The following is a 21,118-nucleotide window of genomic DNA, read 5'->3' on the forward strand; positions in this document are numbered from 1 at the left end:
TTGCGCCACCTTACTTGGCACTGGTTAGGCTTCAACGGGAGTAGTGTGTCCAGTTCTGGGCACTACAATATAGGAAAGTTATGGACAAAGTGGACGGAATCTAGAGGAGAGTAACAAAATGATTAAAGTTGTAGAAAACCTGACCTAAGAGGAAAGGTTAAAAAACCAAGGCATGTTTAGTATTGAGAAAAGATGACTGAGGAGAGGCCTGGTAACATCCTGAAATATGTTAAGGGCTGTTCTAAAGAGGACTGTGATCAGTTGTCCTCCATGTTCACTGAAGGTAGGACAAGAAATAATGGACTTAATCTGCAGCAAAGGAGATTTAGGTTAGATATTAGGAAATACCTTCTAACTACAGGGTTAGTTAAGCTCTGTAATAGACTTCCAAGGGAAGTTGTGGAATCCCCATCTCTGAAGGTTTTTAAAAACAGGTTGGATGAACACCTGTTAGGAAGATCTGGGTTTACTTGGTTCTGCCTCAGCACAAGGGGCTGGCCTTGATGATTTCTCAAGATCCCTTCCAGCCCTACATTTCTGTGAACGTTTGTGAGGTATTCATGTACTAAGATGATGCATGCCATAAAAAAAGCCTATAAGCAAACACTGCCCTATCAAAGTTTCTTATCTCTAAGTGATGAATAGCTACTTTACTCACCATGCCCACTCAAGATCGTTTTCTACCCTCTGCGTACAAGGTCAAGTGATAGCACAGTAAGAACATTTTGGATTTCCCATTAACAGTCATTGTGGGAACAACCAACCCCAGCAAAAGATGATGTGACAGGATCATGAAGCACTTTTGAGAACCGGGGAAGAGAATTGAAGATGGGAGTTCAGAGAAGAGCACCAGAAAACATGATTAGTGGACTGGAAGGACTTTTGAGGAAAGATTAAAAAGCTAAACATATAGATTGGCTAAAAGACAACTAATGCAATGATAAGGGACATGAGACTACAAACATCTGAAGGGTATAAACTCCAAGCAATCATGGACAATATTTAAAGTAGTTCATAGGGGTATAACTAGGAATAATAAGATGAAACTGAGGCCAAGTCTACACTATAAACTTACATCTGTATAACTACATTACTCAGGGGTGTGGAAAAATCCACACCCCTGAGTGACCAAGTTATACTGACCTAATGTAGACAGCGCTATGTTGACAGGAAGGCTTCTCCCATCAACACAGCTACCACCTCTCACAGAAGTGGAATAACTATACCGATGGGAGAAGCTCTTTCATCGGCATAGTTGCATCTTCAATGAAGCGCTACAGCAGTGCAGCTGTGCCACTGTAGTAAGTGTAGAGTGCCCTGAGAAAGGTAAAATTGAGACTGAATATCAGTCAGAATTTCCAAACAGTAAAATGTATTGGGCTATGGAGTAGTACTGGGCTATGAGAAGTAATGGAAACCCGATTGCTGGCACATTTCCAATAAGACCAGACAAAATACTGAAAAAAAGTCTCGTTGGGGAAAATCCTGCCTGGGTTCCTGGGGGATGGACATGATGACCTGAAGCAGTCTTTTCCAGTTCTGTCTTCTGTGATTCTGTCCTTGGCCTGTTGGCTGCAATTTTGCCAACAAGGATGTTAATTGTACATCATACGCCCATGTTCCTTGACCTGTAATTTTTGCCAGTATGGCTTGAGGCATGCATGGGCCAATCTTTTAATGTTCAAGATATGCAGTTGTATAATTATATATAGGAGTGGAGCTGAGTGGATTAACTTTGAGCAATTTGTTTTTCTAATGAGTTTCTGTATGAAGATGTGCTAATACCTACTTGTTCATTTACAACAGAGAAATAGCAATTCTGGGCAGGGGATCAATCTGAGTAACACTTCACTGTGATCCTTTAAAATATATATCATAAGCAGAGAGAAAACTAGAGCAATCTCTTGCTTGAATGGGACACAGAAATGCCTGTCAGTCAAGAAGAGAGATCATCATAGCGGAAATTTTAGTACATGTTGTTGCTTGTATGGTGTACTCAAGACACTACTCATTGATGAATAGTATTCTGCAATGGTAGAAAAGACAAGTGTCACCCATACATCTTTGTAGACACTTGGTCTGATCCTACAACCCTTACTCGTGTGAGTAATCCCATTGATGTCATTGAGACCAGTGGTGTAACTAACAGTCGCAGAATTGGGCTCAATTGACTGCACATTCTTGATTAAGCTACTGCAGTAAAATTTGTAGTCCCCAAGTTCTTACACTGTACCAGCCCGCCAGGAGTTAGGGGGTCATGCGATAAATTGGAATGTTTTTTTAATTGCGTACTAATTCTGGAGATGTGCATGTGTAACTGACCTGCAATGATCGTGGGTTTTATGTTCAGCTACTAAGTGTAGATGAAGGTAGTAATGGGTCCTTCTAGTTAAGCAGTTAAATGAAAGCCACAAAGAAACACATTTCAGTCTCTCACTTCTTCTAATAGGAGAATACATATATATTGCTTGGTTTGCCCACTCTGGTACCCTTTTTGTGTATCCCTTACCCAATTAGTACATCTGCTAAGCAATTTGAGATGTATACAAGTATAAGAACACAAACCCTCAATTCTCACATAAATTACAGGTCAGATTTATGTAATGCATCACAGCCCTGTACAGTAAATTACATGTGAAACTAAGTTATGCCCCATGTAAGTGACAGAAGAATAGAATAGAACACTCAAACTGCACTGTTCTTCTTTCCAATGGTGGTTGAATAAAAGAACAAACAGTGATAAATAGTTAAGGGAGTAATGTGTTTGGCCGCTTTTTTAATGCCACTTTTCTCTGTTATTATGGTAACAGAAATGCACACTTCAAAGAATACTAAAGTGCCAATGATAGCTAAGAAGGTCATTTATAGGAGGTTAAAATGGTTTAATTAGAGTGTATTTGAAGGTTACTATAGGAGTGCAGAAAGATGTTAAAGGGTTAACCTATAAGAGATTACATTGTAGTCAGTGTTCTGTTAAAGTTTGAATTAATTTTTCCCATGGGTTTTTCACATTCTAATTTTTAACTAAATGAGACATCTGTTTCAGAAAAGGAAAAATTTGCTATGGTTGTCATAGCAACCATCATTCTGTAAGAAAATTATTCCAATGGTTTCTTTAGAACAGAAAGACAAAAATTCAGTTTAGAAAGCAACATCCGATTGCTAGCACAAATTTTGAGAATCCAGGCATTTTTGTACATAAGACAAGTTGACCTGTAAAACTTGTTCATGTGTTTTTAACACGAGCTTAATTGTGCAGTAAACATATTCACTTGCAATATACTTTTCTCCCTACAGCCTTATATGTAGTCAGTCATTTTTCTGTCATAATAATAAAAGCACTGAATTTCAGTAAGATATTGAGAGATATACGCTGTTTGCTATAAGAAGGCAAAACTGAAATCAAAGTACACTGTTAATCATGGGTACTTGGCTCCTAACATGAAGTACATTAATGGTATAGGTGTTTAATTGTCAAATACATTTTTTGCACCTTTCTTTTCTAGAACCAGCAGATTTTTCTCCCTAAGTATATTAATGTAAAATAGATAGTCATGTGAACTATTTTATAAAAAAGTTATACTTTCACTGAGTAAACACTAAGAAAGGCGCTCCAAAAAGCATCAGATCTTAACTCTGTAACTTTGCTTCCACATTCTGTGATGGATGGAAATATTAGACAAAGTTGCCTTTACATGATTTCTAGGTCAGACAGTTGTTCATGTGTACATGGGTAGATTTTTTTTTTCTGCACAGAAACTTTGATGGCTGTTTTGTAATAACATTTTGCAAGAAGAGACTTGAGGGATAAAATCCCTCTGAACATAAAAATGCTTTTACTTTTGTGTGGCTTGGGCATTGAAGTGTATGTATTTATTTAATGTAAATAATACTAATATTATGCACTGAATCCTTTCAGATTTTAGCCAGAAATATTCCAGACATTTATGTCATTCTGGGATTGTCATAAAAGACAGCATAATGGCAAATCACACAAGTTCTAACATTTCCTAGTCACAAAAGAACAACTCCAGCATGCATAACTCACCAAACCCTAACTCAAGCAAATATGCACTGCAGGCACAAAGCGAGAGAGGAAAGGGGGACAATATTCCTTGTCTAAATAAGCTGCAGAACATGCCTATTCAGAAAGAGAAACACACTTTAAAAAGTGAGTGTATATAATGGGCCTAATAGAGGCAGGCAAGCCACTGGGATTTTACATGTATATATGTGATTCATAAGCCTATGGATTTCAGTGGAATCAACTAGACTCTGTCAAGTTCTTTGACGGTCGAGGTTATTTCTTTTTCTTTTTTTTAATGCTCTAATATATCTTTAATATAATTATTTTTTCTATACTGATTTCTTACCTTTTCTCTTTGGAAAATATTGGTGTTTTTCTCTCCATCTGTTTCTCAGGGAGCACAGCAGTTGTGTTACATTTTGCTTCCTGTTTGTGCACCACAATCATTGATGATCTCTGTAGAGCATGGGCATAGAAGGCCTGATCCAGTGCCCACTGAAGTCAGTGGAAAGACTCCCACTAACTCCAAAGCGTATTGGTTAGGGCCTGGATGAGGAGGGGTGGGAGAAAAATGTCTCAGGAACATTTCAGGTCAGTTGGAAACTGAAGTGTGAATTGCCACATTTCCCCCTTTTTCGTAGTCACTTTTTGCAAGTGAAGTTTTGTTCATAAGAATATTTGTGGAAAACTAATTTTGGCTAAACATTATTTGTTGACTAAATAAAATTTGTTGAGTGTGAGACCAGAATACCAGCCATATTAGGATTTCGTTTGTGGTGCTAGTGAAGGAAGGCCATTGGCATTTGTGATTTGGGCTGCAGCCTTCTGTTTTTTTCAAAGAAACAGGCCAAAACTCTGAGCACTCGACAGCAGTGCTTCTCAAACTATCTGATGTGGCGGACTGGCAGTTTTTTTTCCCAGTGTGCCAGGGACCAGTACCATATTTGAGCCATATTATTATCATTTTTGCATAGGCACATGGTACATCAGATCAGAAAAACTAACATTCTTCACTGTATTAATTGGAATGGGAGCGTGACGTACATGCGGAGATGTTCCCATTTAAATATACTGAAGACTGACTGAAAGGCTGTGGATCTGGGCAGATAGTATAAAATGACTAGATCCAAGAAAATATTATTTGAACATTTGTAGTAATATTAATTTATATCAAACAATATAATGAATAAAATAATTGGCAGACATTTTTTATTTTGTTTATTTATCAATATTATAATATGCGCTTCTGAAAACATAGTATTATTTAATATTGTTGACTTTTATTGACTGATAATTATTCTTGGTAGAATTCCAGTGTGATTTTAAATTATACTATTACTTCTCTCTTTCTTTCCTGGAAACTCGCTGCGAACCAGCAGCCAATGGCTCGCAGACCGGCACCGGTCCACGGACCACAACTTTGAGTAGCACTGCTCTGTGGTACTTATACAGTCTCCATTAATGTAACAGCTGAGCAGCTCACAGTCCTTATTATATTTATCCTCACAACACTTCTGTAAGTTAGGGAACTTACCTTCATTATCTTCACCAAGTTCACACAGGAAATCTTTTGCAGAACAGGGATTTAAACCTGGGCTTCTAGTTAGTATCTGAACCAGTGGCGCATCCTTCTTCTCTCTGGATAAATAAGACTTCCTTCATTTATAGAGGCAGTTGACTCCAGTCTTCTCACAGTTGGAGAAACTATGCATGCTGGCAGCAAGGCAAGGGAGAGAGTAACTTAACATAAGACAGCCAAATCAATATTTACCTGTAAATAAGATGCAGAGATCACTGCTAGCTTATTGCAGAATAAGCCAGTGAATAGATGCAGAGTTCCCATCCCAGCAGTGGGAAGGTGAGGAACCATGTACCTTAGAGCCACATGCTACTTTTCCTGGTGGGAGAGTACCCATAAGGAAAAAGTTGCTGAAAGGTAAAAACTCATCAAAAAACTCTGATCTGAAACTCCTTGTTCTATGCCTGATTCTCCCTTTGGTAGGTAGAGCTGCCCAGCCAACTCCTACTCTTGTCAGCATATCTCCTAATGGAGCCTCACGGCCATTTGTTTTCCTTCCTGCACTCACGGTCTTTGTCTCTCACCACAGGGACTGGAATGATCCAAGAGAGAGAGATTGGTGGTCACAGCTGCAACAGTAGTAACTTCCAGTTAGGTTTTCACACGGAAGGCTAACAGCCAGGAGAATGGGCCATGCAGAACCATGATATGGACTCTTAGCTTGACACCGCCCTCAACCAGTACTGCAGAGCCCCAGCACTTTGGCTCTAGAGAAATTGGGCCTCTAACCTATGGGAAGGAGAGGGAACTTCCCACAGAAGCTCTGCTTGTTAGAGGGCTCTTCTACTACAGTTTGATTCCCCTTCTAGGATAGCCTGTGTTCCTTTATTTCTCTTAGTATGCAGTGTTTTTCAGTTACTTTCAGCATACACATGTCTAACAGCATTCGGAAAGGAGATGTGAAAAATAGATGATCGTGAAGATTGCAGACAACGTATTAATTTCTGAAGTGGTAGTCAAGCATCAGTAACGGAAGAGGAAGAATAGCAGCTTCATGAGCATTCTCTTTTGTCTTTGCCATACATGATGCAAAGAGTAGTTCAGAGAATTTGTTTAAAAGAAATCTCCCTTTTTCATTTTGATGCCGTGAGGGAGTGGAAAGCTTTCTTCAACAAAGTAAGATCTGAAGGAGAACTCTGGTTGATGTGTACATATTTATAAACACTAAGGCTGCAATTATCATAAACCTTATTAAATCACAGCAGCCCATTTGTTGTTTTCCATATGTGGATATATGCCTAGAACACTAGTCAGTCAAAAAAAAAAATGCAACCCAAAACTAGCCCCACATTTCATGACTTGTAGCATCATCAGCAAGTCATAATTTGCCACAGTCATATTACTATGAAATATATCTTTTTAATCAATGGGATTGCATAAAAAAAAATTATATTCTGACTGCCTCTATTATAATCCCACCACTTAATAATGAGCTGTTCAATAAATAATGTGTTGAAAAAAACAACCCTAAAATAAATTCTCATCAGATACTAAATCTTGACTATGTAAAATTTTATTTTATAAACAATGTGGTGGATGACAGAGGAAAATTGTACAGTATGTATGAATTTAATAAATGTTTGTTCTGGTGTGATGCTTCCAATGTTAACCAAACATACTATGGATTATGGCCCCAACCAGGGGCGGCTCTAGGCATTTTGCCGCCTCAAGCACGGCAGGCAGGCTGCCTTCGGTGGCTTGCCTGTGGAGGGTGCACTGGTCCCATGGCTTTGGTGAACGTCCCAGATCCGCCGAAGCTGCGGGACCAGCGGACCCTCTGCAGGCAAGCTGCTGAAGGCAGCCCGCCTGCCGCCTTCGCGGCGACCGGCAGAGCACCCCCCCACAGCTTGCTGCCCCAAGCACGAGTTTGGCATGCTGGGGCCTGGAGCCGCCCCTGGCTCCAACCCCGTAGTTGGATCTGTATGTGTGCAGGGTTCTGCCCATGCCCATTCAATTGTAAGATCAGGGCCAAAGTGGAAAGAAGGCCATGCTGTAACATAATAAACACACACACTTCAGAGTGGTGGTCCAATAGATATAATGGAACTCTAAGTATAGCATATGTAGGGTACTTCAACTCCTACAGTTGTTGCTTCTCAAACCCATTAGAAGAATGCAATAAATATTTTACAATAGACTGTATATTTAAGCTGATACGCTTGTTGATTTCCCACACATTAAATAATGATGGTTGTATGCAGATACTGTGTCGTACGTAGGGAGAAGGTAACTAATGCTATTTGTGTCCCCAAATTCCTTAACAGAAGAGAATCAATCTTCATTTTTTAATTAGATGACCAATGCATATGAGTAGCATTGAAGACATTCTCCTCCTCTTTTGGCAGGCAACCTTGGTTTTATGGCTGGGGCTTTAATCTTCCACGAGGCCAAGCACTATTAGAGAAATGGAACCTTATTCCAGATGGAATAGATATTCTTATAACACATGGACCACCTCTTGGTAAGAAAACATTAACACTTTTAGTTACATATTTCAAATAATGATATAGTAACTGTGTGCTCTTTTCGGACATGGGGTGAAATCCTGGCCCCAGGAAAGTCAAAAGCAAAGCTCCTCTGGATTGAATTGGGGCCAAGATTTCATCCCAGGGTTTCTAATCGCTATTACCTAAACTCAGCGAGGGATGTGAAATATTTCGCCTTAATATACATTATAAACCAACAATGGCCCTGATTCACATCTAGCATTCCAGTTTCATGCCAGCGTGACACCAATGAAATCAATAGAGCTACACCAGTGTCAAAACTGGGGTGACACAGTGATGAATCAGGCCTAATATACTTACATAATTTAGAGGTCTGATCCTGCATTCCTTGCCCACTCAAAGCTTCCATTGAAATAACTGAGGCGAGTTGATTGAACAAGGAATGGAGGATCAGGCCCTAAGTTCTTACATAGAGGTTCCCCGCCACCTTTTTATGGTAGCATTCCCCTCCATCCAATATCCAGTATTTATTTCTCCCTTCTTTCCTTATGAGTTGCCACCTCTGCGTCCTTCTCCTGAACCCAAATGGCCATACTTATAGTGCCCATTCTTTAGAGAGGACCTGCTGACAAGTGTAGGCCAACAAGAACCATTTTTACATTTTCATTTTATAGATATTAATGTGAGATAAAATATATCTTTATACAAGTAGTGGGCTTATTATGTTTCCTGATAATAGTTATCTGACCTTGATTATGGAAATAAAGTATTAACAGAAATCTTTTTGGCCCTGATTCAGAAAAGCATTTAAACACATGCTTAACTGTAAACACGTGCTGAAAAGTCATTGATTTAATCATGATAAAGTGAAAATCATGCTTAAGTGCTCTGCTGAATTTGACTTTTAAATTTAAGACTCCTTTCAGTCCACAATTTCACAAAGTGCCAAAATCCTCCTTCCCACCACTTTTCCCCCTTCTCTTTCAAAATTTTCATTTAGAGTATATAAAGTGTTTTGTTTTTCACTAGAACAAAATGATTTTTCCTTTAAGTGTTTCACTGAAGCTTTGGAGATACAGGTTTCTTCTTTGTAAACCTTTGTTCTCCCAATAAGACTGTGTGTTTAATCCATTGCATAACTCACTTCCAGTCATCAGATTTATTCCGCATATGGACTTGGATCTTAAAAACTGGTAACAGCCATTCGTCCCTGAGTGCTTGCAAGTCTGGAGCTGTTAGCCCTAAATATTTAGCATAGAAGATAATCCAAAATCCCAAATGGTAGCCCAAATGTTAGTATTGGATTTTTGGTGGACCCATTTATACGTCCAAATAAAACAACTTAAAACATTTGAAATACTTTGACTTTTTTCTTAACCCCCCAAACTTCCATCTGTTTAGTCATGAAAAAAAAAAGAGATCCTTTGTCAATTCCAAAGAATGTCCACATATCCGGTGTTTGTAATTCACTCATCAACTAGTCTGAGTATTTATCCTATTTTGTTTTTTATCTTCAACCATCCTCCATGGTTTTTCTGCAAAATGTTGCATATTTTCCTGGTATCTTGTCTATATTAATATATCTATGGACAGCTCATGTTCCGCGCTGAATGGTCTGCAACCCTTTTATGAGTTGGATCAAGATATTGCTCCACCTAACATGTTATTTACTTTTCTGCAGCAGCCATTCTGTGGTCCTCCAAAGGAAAGTGACAACCTCTTCACTGTATTGCATGCAGCTATGTATTAGGTTGTGCCTGGATGGGTTGGAAACAGAATTCCTTTCTGACCTTCACAGGCAATTATTTTAACCTGGAAGTTGATTACTATTATCTTGGTCTTAGACTACATAACTATAAATGTTATTACTGAACATAAAAGTATCCAATGCTCTTGCAAATTCAGCCACATAATTTAGATAACTTCCTATGACAGTATAACTATAATGCTGCAAAAAGGAGCATTTTCTTTTATGGATTTTCAATGTATTTCCCTTTAATTTACAGATTTTGTTAGGTCGCTGTCAGGTTTGCATGGGGTATCGACAAGTGACCCAGCAAGAGCTGCTACTGTCATGCCTACAGTGATTCTCACTGTTACATTAGGTTTAGAGGTTTCAGAGTGGTAACCGTGTTAGTCTGTATCAGCAAAAAGAACAGGAGTACTCGTGGCACCTTAGAGACTAACAAATTCATTTGGGCATAAGCTTTCATGGGCTAAAACCCACTTCATTGGATGCATGCCGTGGAAAATACAGTAGGAAGATATATATACACAGAGAACATGAAAAAATGGGTGTTGCCTTACCAACTCTAACGAGACTAATTAAAGTGGGCTATTATCAGCAGGAGAAAACAAACTTTTGTAGTGCTCATCAGGATGGCCCATTTCAAACAGTTGACAAGAAGGTATGAGTAACAGTAGGGTTAAAATTAGCAATAGGAAATAGTTTTTACTTTGTGTAATGACCCATCCACTCCCAGCCTTTATTCAAGCCTAATTTAATGGTGTCAAGTTTGCATATTAATTCCAGTTCTGCAGTTTCTCGTTGGAGTCTGTTTTTGCAGTTTTTTAGTTAAATAATTGTGACTTTTAGGTCTGTAACTGAGTGACCAGGGAGGTTGAAGTGTTCTCTGACTGGTTTTTGAATGTTATAATTCTTGATGTCTGATTTGTGTCCATTTATTCTTTTGCGTAGAGACTGTCCGGTTTGTCCAACGTACATGGCAGAGGGGCATTGCTGGCACCTGATGGCATATATCACATTGGCAGGTGAACAAGCCTCTGATGGTGTGGCTGATGTGATTATCACTACAAAACTTTTTTTTCTCCTGCTGATAATATCCCACCTTAATTGATTAGTCTTATTAGAGTTGGTATAGCAACACCCATTTTCTCATGTTCTTTGTGTATATATAGCTTCCTACTGTATTTTCCACTGCATGCATCTGATGAAGTGGGTTTTAGCCGATGAAAGTTTATGCCCAAATAAATTTGTTAGTCTCTAAGGTGCCACAAGTACTCCTTCATTCTTTTTATTAGGTTTAGAGACTCCCATAATAGGTGTCCTGTCTGTTTAATGACTCAGAGGACAACTACCCTCTTCTGTATGTGATTCAAGAGAGGGTGCTGCAATGTAGCCTCTCAGGTTGAGTCTTGTTACTGATTATATCCCTCTTTTGAGCTGGTGCCTCATGAAATCATGTCCTTCTTTCTTCTCCCCTTTTCTTTTTCCCTTAAGTGTATGTCTTAATTCTACCCACCATCCACTTTTCTCTTCTCCCTATTGACCCCCTTCCTATAGCAGAACAAATACCCTCCTGATCAACTGATGTTACAGAACTGCAGAGATAAGTTGGTGGGATTTTAAAAGCACCAAAGGGATTCAGGAGCACAAGTCCCATTGACTGTTATCAGAATTGTGCTTCTGTGTCACTTAGGCACTTCTGAAAATCCTACTCGGAGTCACTATTCATTATTTGTATTGTGGTAGTCGGGCGGCTCCAGGCCCCAGCACGCCAAGCGCATGCTTGGGGCGGCAAGCCGCAGGGGGTGCTCTGCTGGCGCTGCGAGGGTGGCAGGCAGGCTTCCCTCGGTGGCGTGCCTGCAGAGGGTCCGCTGGTCCCGCAGCTTCGGAGGATCTCCCGCAGGCGTGCCTGAAGAGGGTCCGCAGGACCAGAGGACCCTCTGCAGGCAAACCGCCGAAGGCAGCCTGCTTAGGGCGGCAAAAACCCTAGAGCTGCCCGTGGTGGTAGTGCCTAGATACCACTATCAGGATATGTGCTCCCGCTTGTGCCAGGCACTGTACACACGTATTGGGAACACAGTTCCCCAAGAGTTTACAAATATCTGAAGTCATTGTACTCAGCCACCTGTTAATGAGGATATACCATATATTACTGGGTCGTGATATATAGCAGTGTGAGAGACACCTTTGATTAGGTCATATTGGAAATACAATAAAAACACTATGCAAAAATAAGTTTCTTTGAATATGTATTAATTTCACGTTTTTTAAAAGTCAGTTTCCTACCATGTAAAGAATTAAGTTAAGGATTCTTTGGCTTTTCATCAAGCATTCTTTCCTTTTCTTCCTTTCTTTCTTTTTCTTTTTTTTTAAATAGATTTCATTTCACCTTTAAGTCTTGATCTGAAGTTGTCTGCGTGATTGTCTGTGACAAAGATTTATACTTTCCTGACAGTTGCAGAAACCAGTTTCAAATAACTAAACATAAAAAAATCCCTAAGATGAACTCTAATTGTTAGCTAGGTGTAATCAATTATTCTTAGTTTGTGTAGTCAGGTGTATATAATAAGCAGCAAACATATGGGAAGGATTCAGAAGGGTGATAATGCATGTAAACAAAAACATGTTCAACATAAATAATGCTTAATTTAATGGAGAAGTTAATTTCATGAATTTTTGTTTGTAAAGTTTTTGAAGTGGAAATACCTTTGCCTTCATGTTCACCACAGACGTTTTGACAATTAACTGTTTCAAACGATTGAAATAACAAAAGCCTGGGTTATAAGCTGTTTGGCATGAAAAAGAGATTGACCTGGATTCTGAAAGATACAATTTTTCAACTCATTTTGACGTGTTAAGGAACTGCTATTATTTCCTGGAATCAATTTTAAACTTCCATAGAGGACAAAAGTGACTAGCAGAGTCAAATACCAGAGTTTAATGAGGATCATCGGTGTCTGCAATTAAGTTGCATGTAACTGGATTTTCTGTGAAGATATATACACCAAAAGACCTGGGATAACGTTTTCAAAAGTGCCCTTCCTTCCTCAGACAGGACTTGGGCACTTAGAAGCCTAGATTCCATTGACTTTCAAGGAGATAGACTTGTGAGTGCCTTAGTCACTCTTAAAAATGGGACTTTTGAACCTGCCATTTACTCATTTTAGAAAATTTTACCCTTAGTCACAAAACCCTAAAATATACCAAGACCAACTTTTAAAAATAGTCACCAAAATGCAAACATTTGGGTGTCTGAATGTGCCATTAGGCTGATATATATCCATTTTGCATGCAGTGCACTCTTCCAGCTGAGCGCTCCATTTCTGGTCTCATTGAAATAAATGGCTTAACTCAGGGGTTCTGAAACTGGGGGTTGGACCCCTCAAGGGTTCACAAGGTTATTACATGGGGGGTTGTGAGCTGTCAGCCTCCACCTCAAGCCCCGCTTTTCCTCCAGCATTTATAATGATGTTAAATATATAAAAGAGTTTTTAATTTATAAAGGGGGGGGGGTCGCACTCAGAGGTTTGCTGTGTGAAAGGAGTCACCAGGACAAAAGTTTGAGAGCCACTGGCTTAACTCCTTGTTAGCCATGTTGGAGCAGGCCCCCTGTATCATAATTTGAAAACTGCTTCCAGTTCGTGTAAGTCACTGGCTCATCCTTATCCTCTCAGCCCTGTATATATGCAATATATCACAACACTCTTCAAATGCACCTATGGAGATGTGCAATAGGCACATAATGCAAATAGAAGGATAAATAAATCTAAAGAATAGTACAAAATTGTAAATGTTTTACATCCCCCAAATTGGAGGCAACATCTTATGATAGTGGCAGAGATGTGGCAGCACAAAACAATTAGATCATTACAAACCAACAGAAATTAACTAAATTATTCCAATTTGCACTGCAGAATAGTGTTTCCCTGCACAGCTCTGGACTCTGCTCTTCCATCTTTCACACAGATATACAGGAGATGATGTTTTCACACTTCAAGTGTCACATCTTGGTTAGGTTACACTATCACTTTGAAGAAAATACCATGATTTAGTGAACAATTAGCATCCCTTCTGAAATGACGTTCAACAATTTGATGTCCAGATTGGGCATTTAGGTTTTCATTGTAAAATAACAAAAACCCTGCATCCCATACAGGTAAATACAACAGTCACACATGCATGCCTCTGCAAAGGGGCCAGCAGAGACTTTGGGAAGAGTTACAATGATCCTGGCAGTTGCATGAGATTTCGCAAAAGCAACAAGGTGAAGGCTGGATTATGGCCCCGCTATCCTTTTGTGTTTGCCAGTTGAGCTCAGCTGCTGAATGCTGGAGTTTCTGCCCTGGCATGTGCTCCCACAGGCTCTTAAGGAATTCAGACCAGCTCAGCCACAATGCCTCCAGGGGTTCCTGCTGCAGTGTGGTCTCTGCTCATTCCCCCACCTAACATGGGCTCATGTTCAAAGCTGCCATATAGTCTTGGATATTTAAAAAGAAGATAATTTTAATCAAAATTTCCAGCCTCCAGCCCAACCAAAACCATCATCTGGAGCCAGATCCTTGTCCCATCAGGTCAATGGAAGGTCCCAATGACTTAACTGAGAGTTAGATCAGTCTCCTGGTGGTACAGATGTGGATAGTTTTTAGTATCATTTTAACACTTTGGTGCCATTAATAAAAGAGTATTTTTAGTGCTCTCTGTTCAGATATGCTATTATTTCTGCTTTCTGAAGTAGCTGATAGGGCTGGTAATGACAATTGTCATTTTTTTTTAAATGGAAAAATTGGGTTTTCAACTAAATGTAACTTTAACAAAGTGCCTGCTTTCCTTGAAAATTTTTGATTTTTTTTCATACAGGCAAAAACAAAACCAAAAAATGGAAACCAAAACCATTTTTGTATTTTTAATTAAAAAGTCAACACTTTCTAAGGGGAAATAAAAATATTTTTACAATCAGCTGTAGTAGGCAATCATTTTAATGTATGAAAATGGAAATATCTAACCCTCAATGCCAGTATGTTTTGGTTTAACAATTAGCAACGCCAAAGACGTTACATAAGTTAAGATCAAAATATTCAATGCTTAAAATTAGACCCTGACTAGATTTAAAAGCCTAAATGTAGGTTTTGAGGCCTAGTTTTAGGCACTAGTTTTGAACATTTGCTCTAAGCTTCTTAAAATGTAGCAAGGATGGATAAAACTTAGAGTGTTTGCCTTAAATAGAGCAAATATGGTTTAATTAGTTTTAATTTAAAATCTCTTGCAAGGATCTTTCCTTTCAAAAGGAAATATTGGCAAGAATAACTCTTAATCCCATCCCTTTGGATCAACTATTTTTTCATTCCTCAAATATTTTTCATTCCCCCTCCACTGAGCAAAGAAGATGTTCATTTTAATAGATTATTCTGTGGCCACTTACTAGAAACTAAGAGAGACATTAAAATCCAGGAATGATTTTGCGTCTTCTAGGTATAAAGTTTCACAGATAACGTGACTCCTTTCTCTCTTCTTTTAAATCTATGTTTATTAATCTCTTCTTCTTCTTCTTCAAAGGTTTTCTAGACTGGGTTCCTAAGAAAATGCAGAGAGTAGGATGTGTTGAGCTGCTGAACACAGTCCAGAGACGAATACAGCCACGACTTCATGTTTTCGGACATATCCATGAAGGTCAGCAAGCTTGTCTCTCTCTGATTTTTAAAACTAACTGCACCCAAGTCACTGCACAGTATGGCCAACATTTTCAAACTTGAATTGCTAAAGATAGGTACCTAAATTAATGGACACTTCTGAAAATCAGGCCACTTGTTTAGGTGAATAGGATGCACATAAGTGTCTAACATCCAAGTATGAATATTTGGGCCTCGGCATCTCTGTTTCAGTTTCCGTATCTGTGAAACAGGGATTATACCTACTGCTCCATATGAAGCACTGATCCAGTTGGTTCAAAACAAGGGTACAGGTCTACTAGGTGACTACAAGTTAGGATTGCGGGATTCTATTTGTGGCTCCTTACTGAATCAGTGTGTGACATTGGGAAAATCATGTAACCTCTCGGTGTCTCACTTTCTCTCCCTGTAAAATCCTTAGGGATTTCTAAGGCTTAATTACTGAGATCTTGGGTTAGAAGGGTCTAAATAAATACAAAACTAAAATGAGGCCCCATAAAACTCTAGAGGTTCCTCCCACTCTTAATTTCTGCATGTACCATGTATTAGGCTGATCTCCTCATCAGCGAGTTCAGGATTCTTCAGCAACCTGAGACGCTATAGTTTCTTCAGAGCATTTGTCTGAGTGTGTGTTTCAGAGCACTAGGGCGTCATCACTGGCTCTGTGGGGGTAAGATTTTTTTTTTTAAACAGGTTAAATGTTCAATGCACAGACCCACCAAGGGTGTTCACTCAAACATTTGGCTTTCAATTGGGAAAATTAACTCCTTTCTTATAAATCATTAAATGGAACCAGTCTTGCTCCCATTGAAGTCAGTGATAGTGGGATCATATTAACAATCAAAGAAAAGGGAAAAGAATACATCTTATGGTGTTTACTCATATCTTGCAAGGTGTACGGCCTGGAGTACAATCACTGCCTGTTCCTTGCAATGATAAGGCTCTCACTAGCAGGGGCGGCTCCAGGCCCCAGCACGCCAAGCGTGTGCTTGGGGTGGCATGCCGCGGGGGGCGCTCTACCAGTCGCCAGGAGGGCAGCAGGCAGGGCTCCGGTGGACCTCCCGCAGGCGTGCCTGCGGAGGGTCCGCTGGTCCCATGGCTTCGGTGGCAGGCATGCCTGTGAGGGGTCCACCTGAGCCGCGGGACCGGCAACCGGCAGAGCGTCCCCCGTGGCATGCCGCCGTGCTTGGGGCGGCGAAATGTCTAGAGCCGCTCCTGCTCACTAGGCAATTTCTAAAGTGCTGTCAAATGTACAAAGTAAACAAATTGAATGCATAGAGAGAATGACTCTTCTCTAGATCATGTTCAGGTACAGCAGTCTTATAAGTAACCTTTAAGACAGTGTGTGAACAATTTTCAGACAAAACCCGTTTTAAAATTGGCATTATATCTTTAGTTTATTATAGGCCAAGTAAGTTTAAATTTGGTGTAAGTGACCTGTTGTAAGCTCCTGTGAGGTAAATAGAGTTGCATCTGCTTACCTCATGTCTGAATTTGGCCCAAAGAAAAAACCGTTGGCTCTCAAAGAATGGTAAATTATTTAAGTTACACCATTTCAGTTGCAGTAAGTAGCAGAGTTAAGAGACAAGGATTTCTTGTAAACTATCCTAATTCAGAGAAAACAAATGGGAAATTGCAAAGCCTGTTTTGCTGTGGGATGGTAAAACTCCTCAGAGAAGAATTCCCAAGTAAGTTCTCACAGACAGCCTTTTCAAATGAATGTGCTCTTTGCAAAGTGAGTGCATGGTATGAACAGATGATATCCTCCCCTGACTAAACACAGCTACATCTACAGCAGTCATCTACTAAATATCCAGGAGGAATAACGAACTGACTGTTTCCTCCCCACTTCCTCTTCTGAACTGCTGCTACTGCCAAAAACGCCCCACCTGTCACCATGACAAGCAGCCTACAGTAATGTCATCTAAAATCCTATTTCCCATGCTCCTGCCAGGGCTCAGGTGGGGTCGTGATACAGAAGTCTCCATGATAGGAATGAAAAGTGCAATATTATAAATCATGCACAAAAATTAACATTTTAGTAACTGGGTACCATGGTGATTGGATGTTTTAAGAACATGGAGAGGGAGAGGGAACATTCTGAATCTTCTCCTAGCAATGTTAAGTGCAATTCACGTTTATATTCTGTGGTTCATGTTTCACAACCAACGATTGTTCTGTGGCAAACCACAAATGATTGGGAGAAATCTCTGTGACAGGAACCTGACAGTTTTCATCCTTGCTGAAGTCCTCTTCTTGTAAGGTTTTCCATGAGCTGTCTATTGGACCCACAGTTTGTAGCATTAAATTTGTTGGGTTTTTTTAAAGAAAATAAAAGAATCTGCTGTTATTTCATGGAATTCCTGAACCAAGAGAGTGTACATAGGCCTGACTTAATCCCCACTGAAGTCTATGAGGGTATGCCTACACTGCAGCGGGGGGCAAGCCTCCCAGCCCAAGTAGACAGACTCACTCTAGCTTGACTTGAGTTAGCAAACTAAAAATAGCAGTGTGAATGGTGTGGCTCCAGTGGACACTCAACCAGTCAAGCGAGCTCAGACTCAGGCAGTGGTAACCTGACCCTGAGTTGCCACAGCCACACTGCTGTGTTTCGTGCACTAACTTGAGGCCCACTAGCGCAACTGTTTACCCAGCTCACTCCCAACTGCAGTGTAGACATGACAGGGGAGTGTTGCCATTGACTTCAATGGGAGCTCAGTCAGGCACTTAGGTAATTACATATACATGCCTAGAACTTCTCTAGTATGTTTAAGTGTACACCAACACACATTGGATCCAATCAAGTTCCAACCATTATCTTCAATAGCAGTAGGATAGAGCCTATTACTGACAGTTTCTAGTGAGCACATCGTTTTCAGATATTCAGACCTTGAAATCAAACCCAGTTTTTTCATGCTAAGCCATAGCATACCTATATCCATGCCAAGTTGCAGATTTCATGCTTCTGCTGGTTTTGCTGAAGCCCAGTAGATTTTTTTTTCTTTTCATAAATGATTAGAATTCTTTTATAATGGAAAAAATGTTCACTTTTCCATAAGTCCAAAAATGTTTGAAGGGATTTCACTCAACATTTCTTTAAAAATAATAAATTAATAATAATAATAAAAAAAAAAAAATTTATCTTTGAGCAAAAACCAAGCCTGGGAAATATCAGCCCCAAAAAGTGACAGTTTCAACAAATTCTGAATGTGAGATTTCCAACAAATCAGGGATTTGTGTGTTTTAAAGCCTGAAGTACAGTCTAGCTCCCACCCTCTTCCAAAACTGGAGAGAGAATATTTTTTTAACTGATTCTCAAAGAGAAATATTAAAGTTACTAAACTTTTTTGTGAAGACTTCACATTTCAGTGACTACAATATCACACTACGTGTACATGCTGGAGCGTTCTCTTTGGCTTTCTTTTACAATCTAAAAGGGTGCACAAATTCATCTGTTCCACAGGTATTATTACTACTCTCATGGAAGTTTCACTAGCATGACAGAGAGCAGAATATGGCCCTGTTATATCCTTGAGCGTTTGGATGTAGCACTATTCAGTGCCACTTTCATTTGTGGTACTATATAAGAATAGTAACTAGAACTTGTTTTCTTTGTAGGCTATGGGGTAATGGCTGATGGAACTACTACCTATGTGAATGCATCAGTGTGCACTGTGAATTACCAGCCTCTCAATCCACCTATAGTTATTGACTTACCTACTCCAAGGAACACATGATTGTTATAGGAATTTAATGATGTACCCATCACACAAGCAAGTTTCTATTGCTGGCTAAGAAACATGATAAAGAACTGTTCAATGAAGAAGCGAAGACCCTTTATTTTTTTTCTTTTAATTCTTCACAACCAAATTTGAGTGATGAAAATAAATGGGAAGCAAAGACATTTTAGTGCCAGTATCTGCCAGAAGCCGATTAAAGACTTTAAAATTTCAGCATTAAAATACTTGTGAATACACAAAAGTGAATGCATTCCACGTATATCTCGAGTAGGGAATTGGTTGGGTTTTTTTTATATCTACCATATATTGAACTTATTAAAAGTCTTTTCAAAGGCTTGTGTCTTAAAGAATGTGTGAATGTTTAGACTAGGATGTGACCATTTAAAACATTTTCCAATGAGTATTTGGTAAAATCAAATCATGTTGATATTTTTGCTGAATAATATGGCAAATATGAAAATAGTATACACAAGTACTGTATTGAACTAGTTTAAAAGAAGCCAGTTATTATTGCAAATCCTTCTGAAGTCTGTGCCCTTGCATGCTTTCAAAGCCAGTGCAGGAGAAGGTCCTAATTGCTGTTCTGTAATGCAGTTGCAACACATCTGGCATTACAGATGGAAGGGGAAATGGTGCATACTGCCAGTGGGTGCTGAACAGCTGAATGTTCTAGAAGGGAGATGGTATTAAATGAGTACAAACTCAGGCATTTGTAAGCTGTGAAAAATGTCATATCCCTTTTTTTCTTTAAAAAGTTCCGTGAGGTTTAACATGAGAGCTGATCTGTGATTGGATTTAAAATAAAATAGGAAAGCTGTGTTGTTGAGTAGTGGTTTTAAAAGGTAGCCTGGTGGGACTATCTGGTTTAAAGAACTGGTAAAGGGATGGGCAGCCTATCATAAGGCCACTGCTTTGAATCTGGCCCAGGTTGGGAATGATTAAAAGTCTGAGCTAATTCATCCCTGGGTTAATAACACCCCTGACTTTGATGGAGTTACCCCAAGGATGAGTTTGGCCCTTTACCTTCTAATAGCTATTCAGCAGCATGGGTGAAATGAGTGGCGAGCTTACGGCAGTTCCTCCAACATAGGTGTCCACATTACAAGCCCCATCATTTGCCTTCTTGTGGACAGTCGTAGTAGAGACCAAGGACTAAATGAGCCCAGGAGACTGAAGTCTTTTTGAACCACTATATACAGCCCATCCGGACGTGAAAACTAGTACTGCTCATGCTCCGCGTCTGTGGATTCACAGAGGAGTTGAGGCGGCAGAGTTTTCATTCTAGCACGTCACACTAGCCCAAAAATTCACTTTAAAAAGCAAACCATGAAGTATTTTAAGCCCCCAGATAGGCCCTAAAGGAAAAGGGGCCTCTGTCCTGACCTTACCCAATTTCTCCAACTTCAAAGAAAGTAAAAGGAGACCTCTTGCCTTAATTGCGATTAGCTGGGTATGATACTTTGGATATGGATTTTCAGAACTGTGGTACTAACAGGCTCTATGTGTTAAATAACCTTCACACACATTAGGCAAAGCTCATGGGTGAGGCGTTCAGACACCGATGTTGGAGAAAAAAAAAACCATGCATGTACCCAGTGCATGTGCAGAGCCCACACTTGCACACACAGATCATGTAATTGTGCATGTTAGTGCCCTTTTGCGCACACACTCGCTCAATGTGACATCAATGTGAGCCTTGCATGTAGCAGCTGTATGTACAGTATTCGCATGCACAACTAGGGCTGCTATTTCTGAAAGCTTGAGCCTCAAAGTCAAATCTGGGAGGGACACTAGGTTCAATTCCAACACTTCATATGTGCAAAAACTCTTCCCCCACCTGGTGCTGGGAAGCAATTAAGTTTGAGCCTAGTAACTTTATCCAAACTGGTATGCCCAAAAACATGACATGCCA

The 21,118-nt window shown here is 39.7% G+C and overlaps 1 protein-coding gene across 5 annotated transcripts in view; it reads left to right on the forward strand.

Annotated features, from left to right (window-relative positions):
• MPPED1 (metallophosphoesterase domain containing 1) overlaps positions 1 to 19,949 on the forward strand; it is a 73,441-nt gene extending 53,492 nt beyond the window's left edge. For 4 of the 5 annotated variants that reach the window (XM_050925075.1, XM_050925067.1, XM_050925086.1 and 1 more), the window contains 3 exons: positions 7,952 to 8,067; positions 15,354 to 15,467; positions 19,085 to 19,949. In XM_050925075.1, coding sequence (XP_050781032.1) covers positions 7,952 to 8,067; positions 15,354 to 15,467; positions 19,085 to 19,203 — 349 coding nt within the window. In that variant the 3' untranslated portion in view covers positions 19,204 to 19,949. Of the gene's footprint in view, positions 1 to 7,951; positions 8,068 to 10,751; positions 10,826 to 15,353; positions 15,468 to 19,084 lie in introns of those variants that run through there. The other variant, XM_050925103.1, reaches the window with a different exon arrangement.
• Positions 19,950 to 21,118: the final 1,169 nt, after the last annotated feature.

This window comes from Gopherus flavomarginatus, chromosome 1 (genome assembly GCF_025201925.1).
Source record: "Gopherus flavomarginatus isolate rGopFla2 chromosome 1, rGopFla2.mat.asm, whole genome shotgun sequence".
NCBI classification, from domain to species: Eukaryota; Metazoa; Chordata; order Testudines; family Testudinidae; genus Gopherus; species Gopherus flavomarginatus.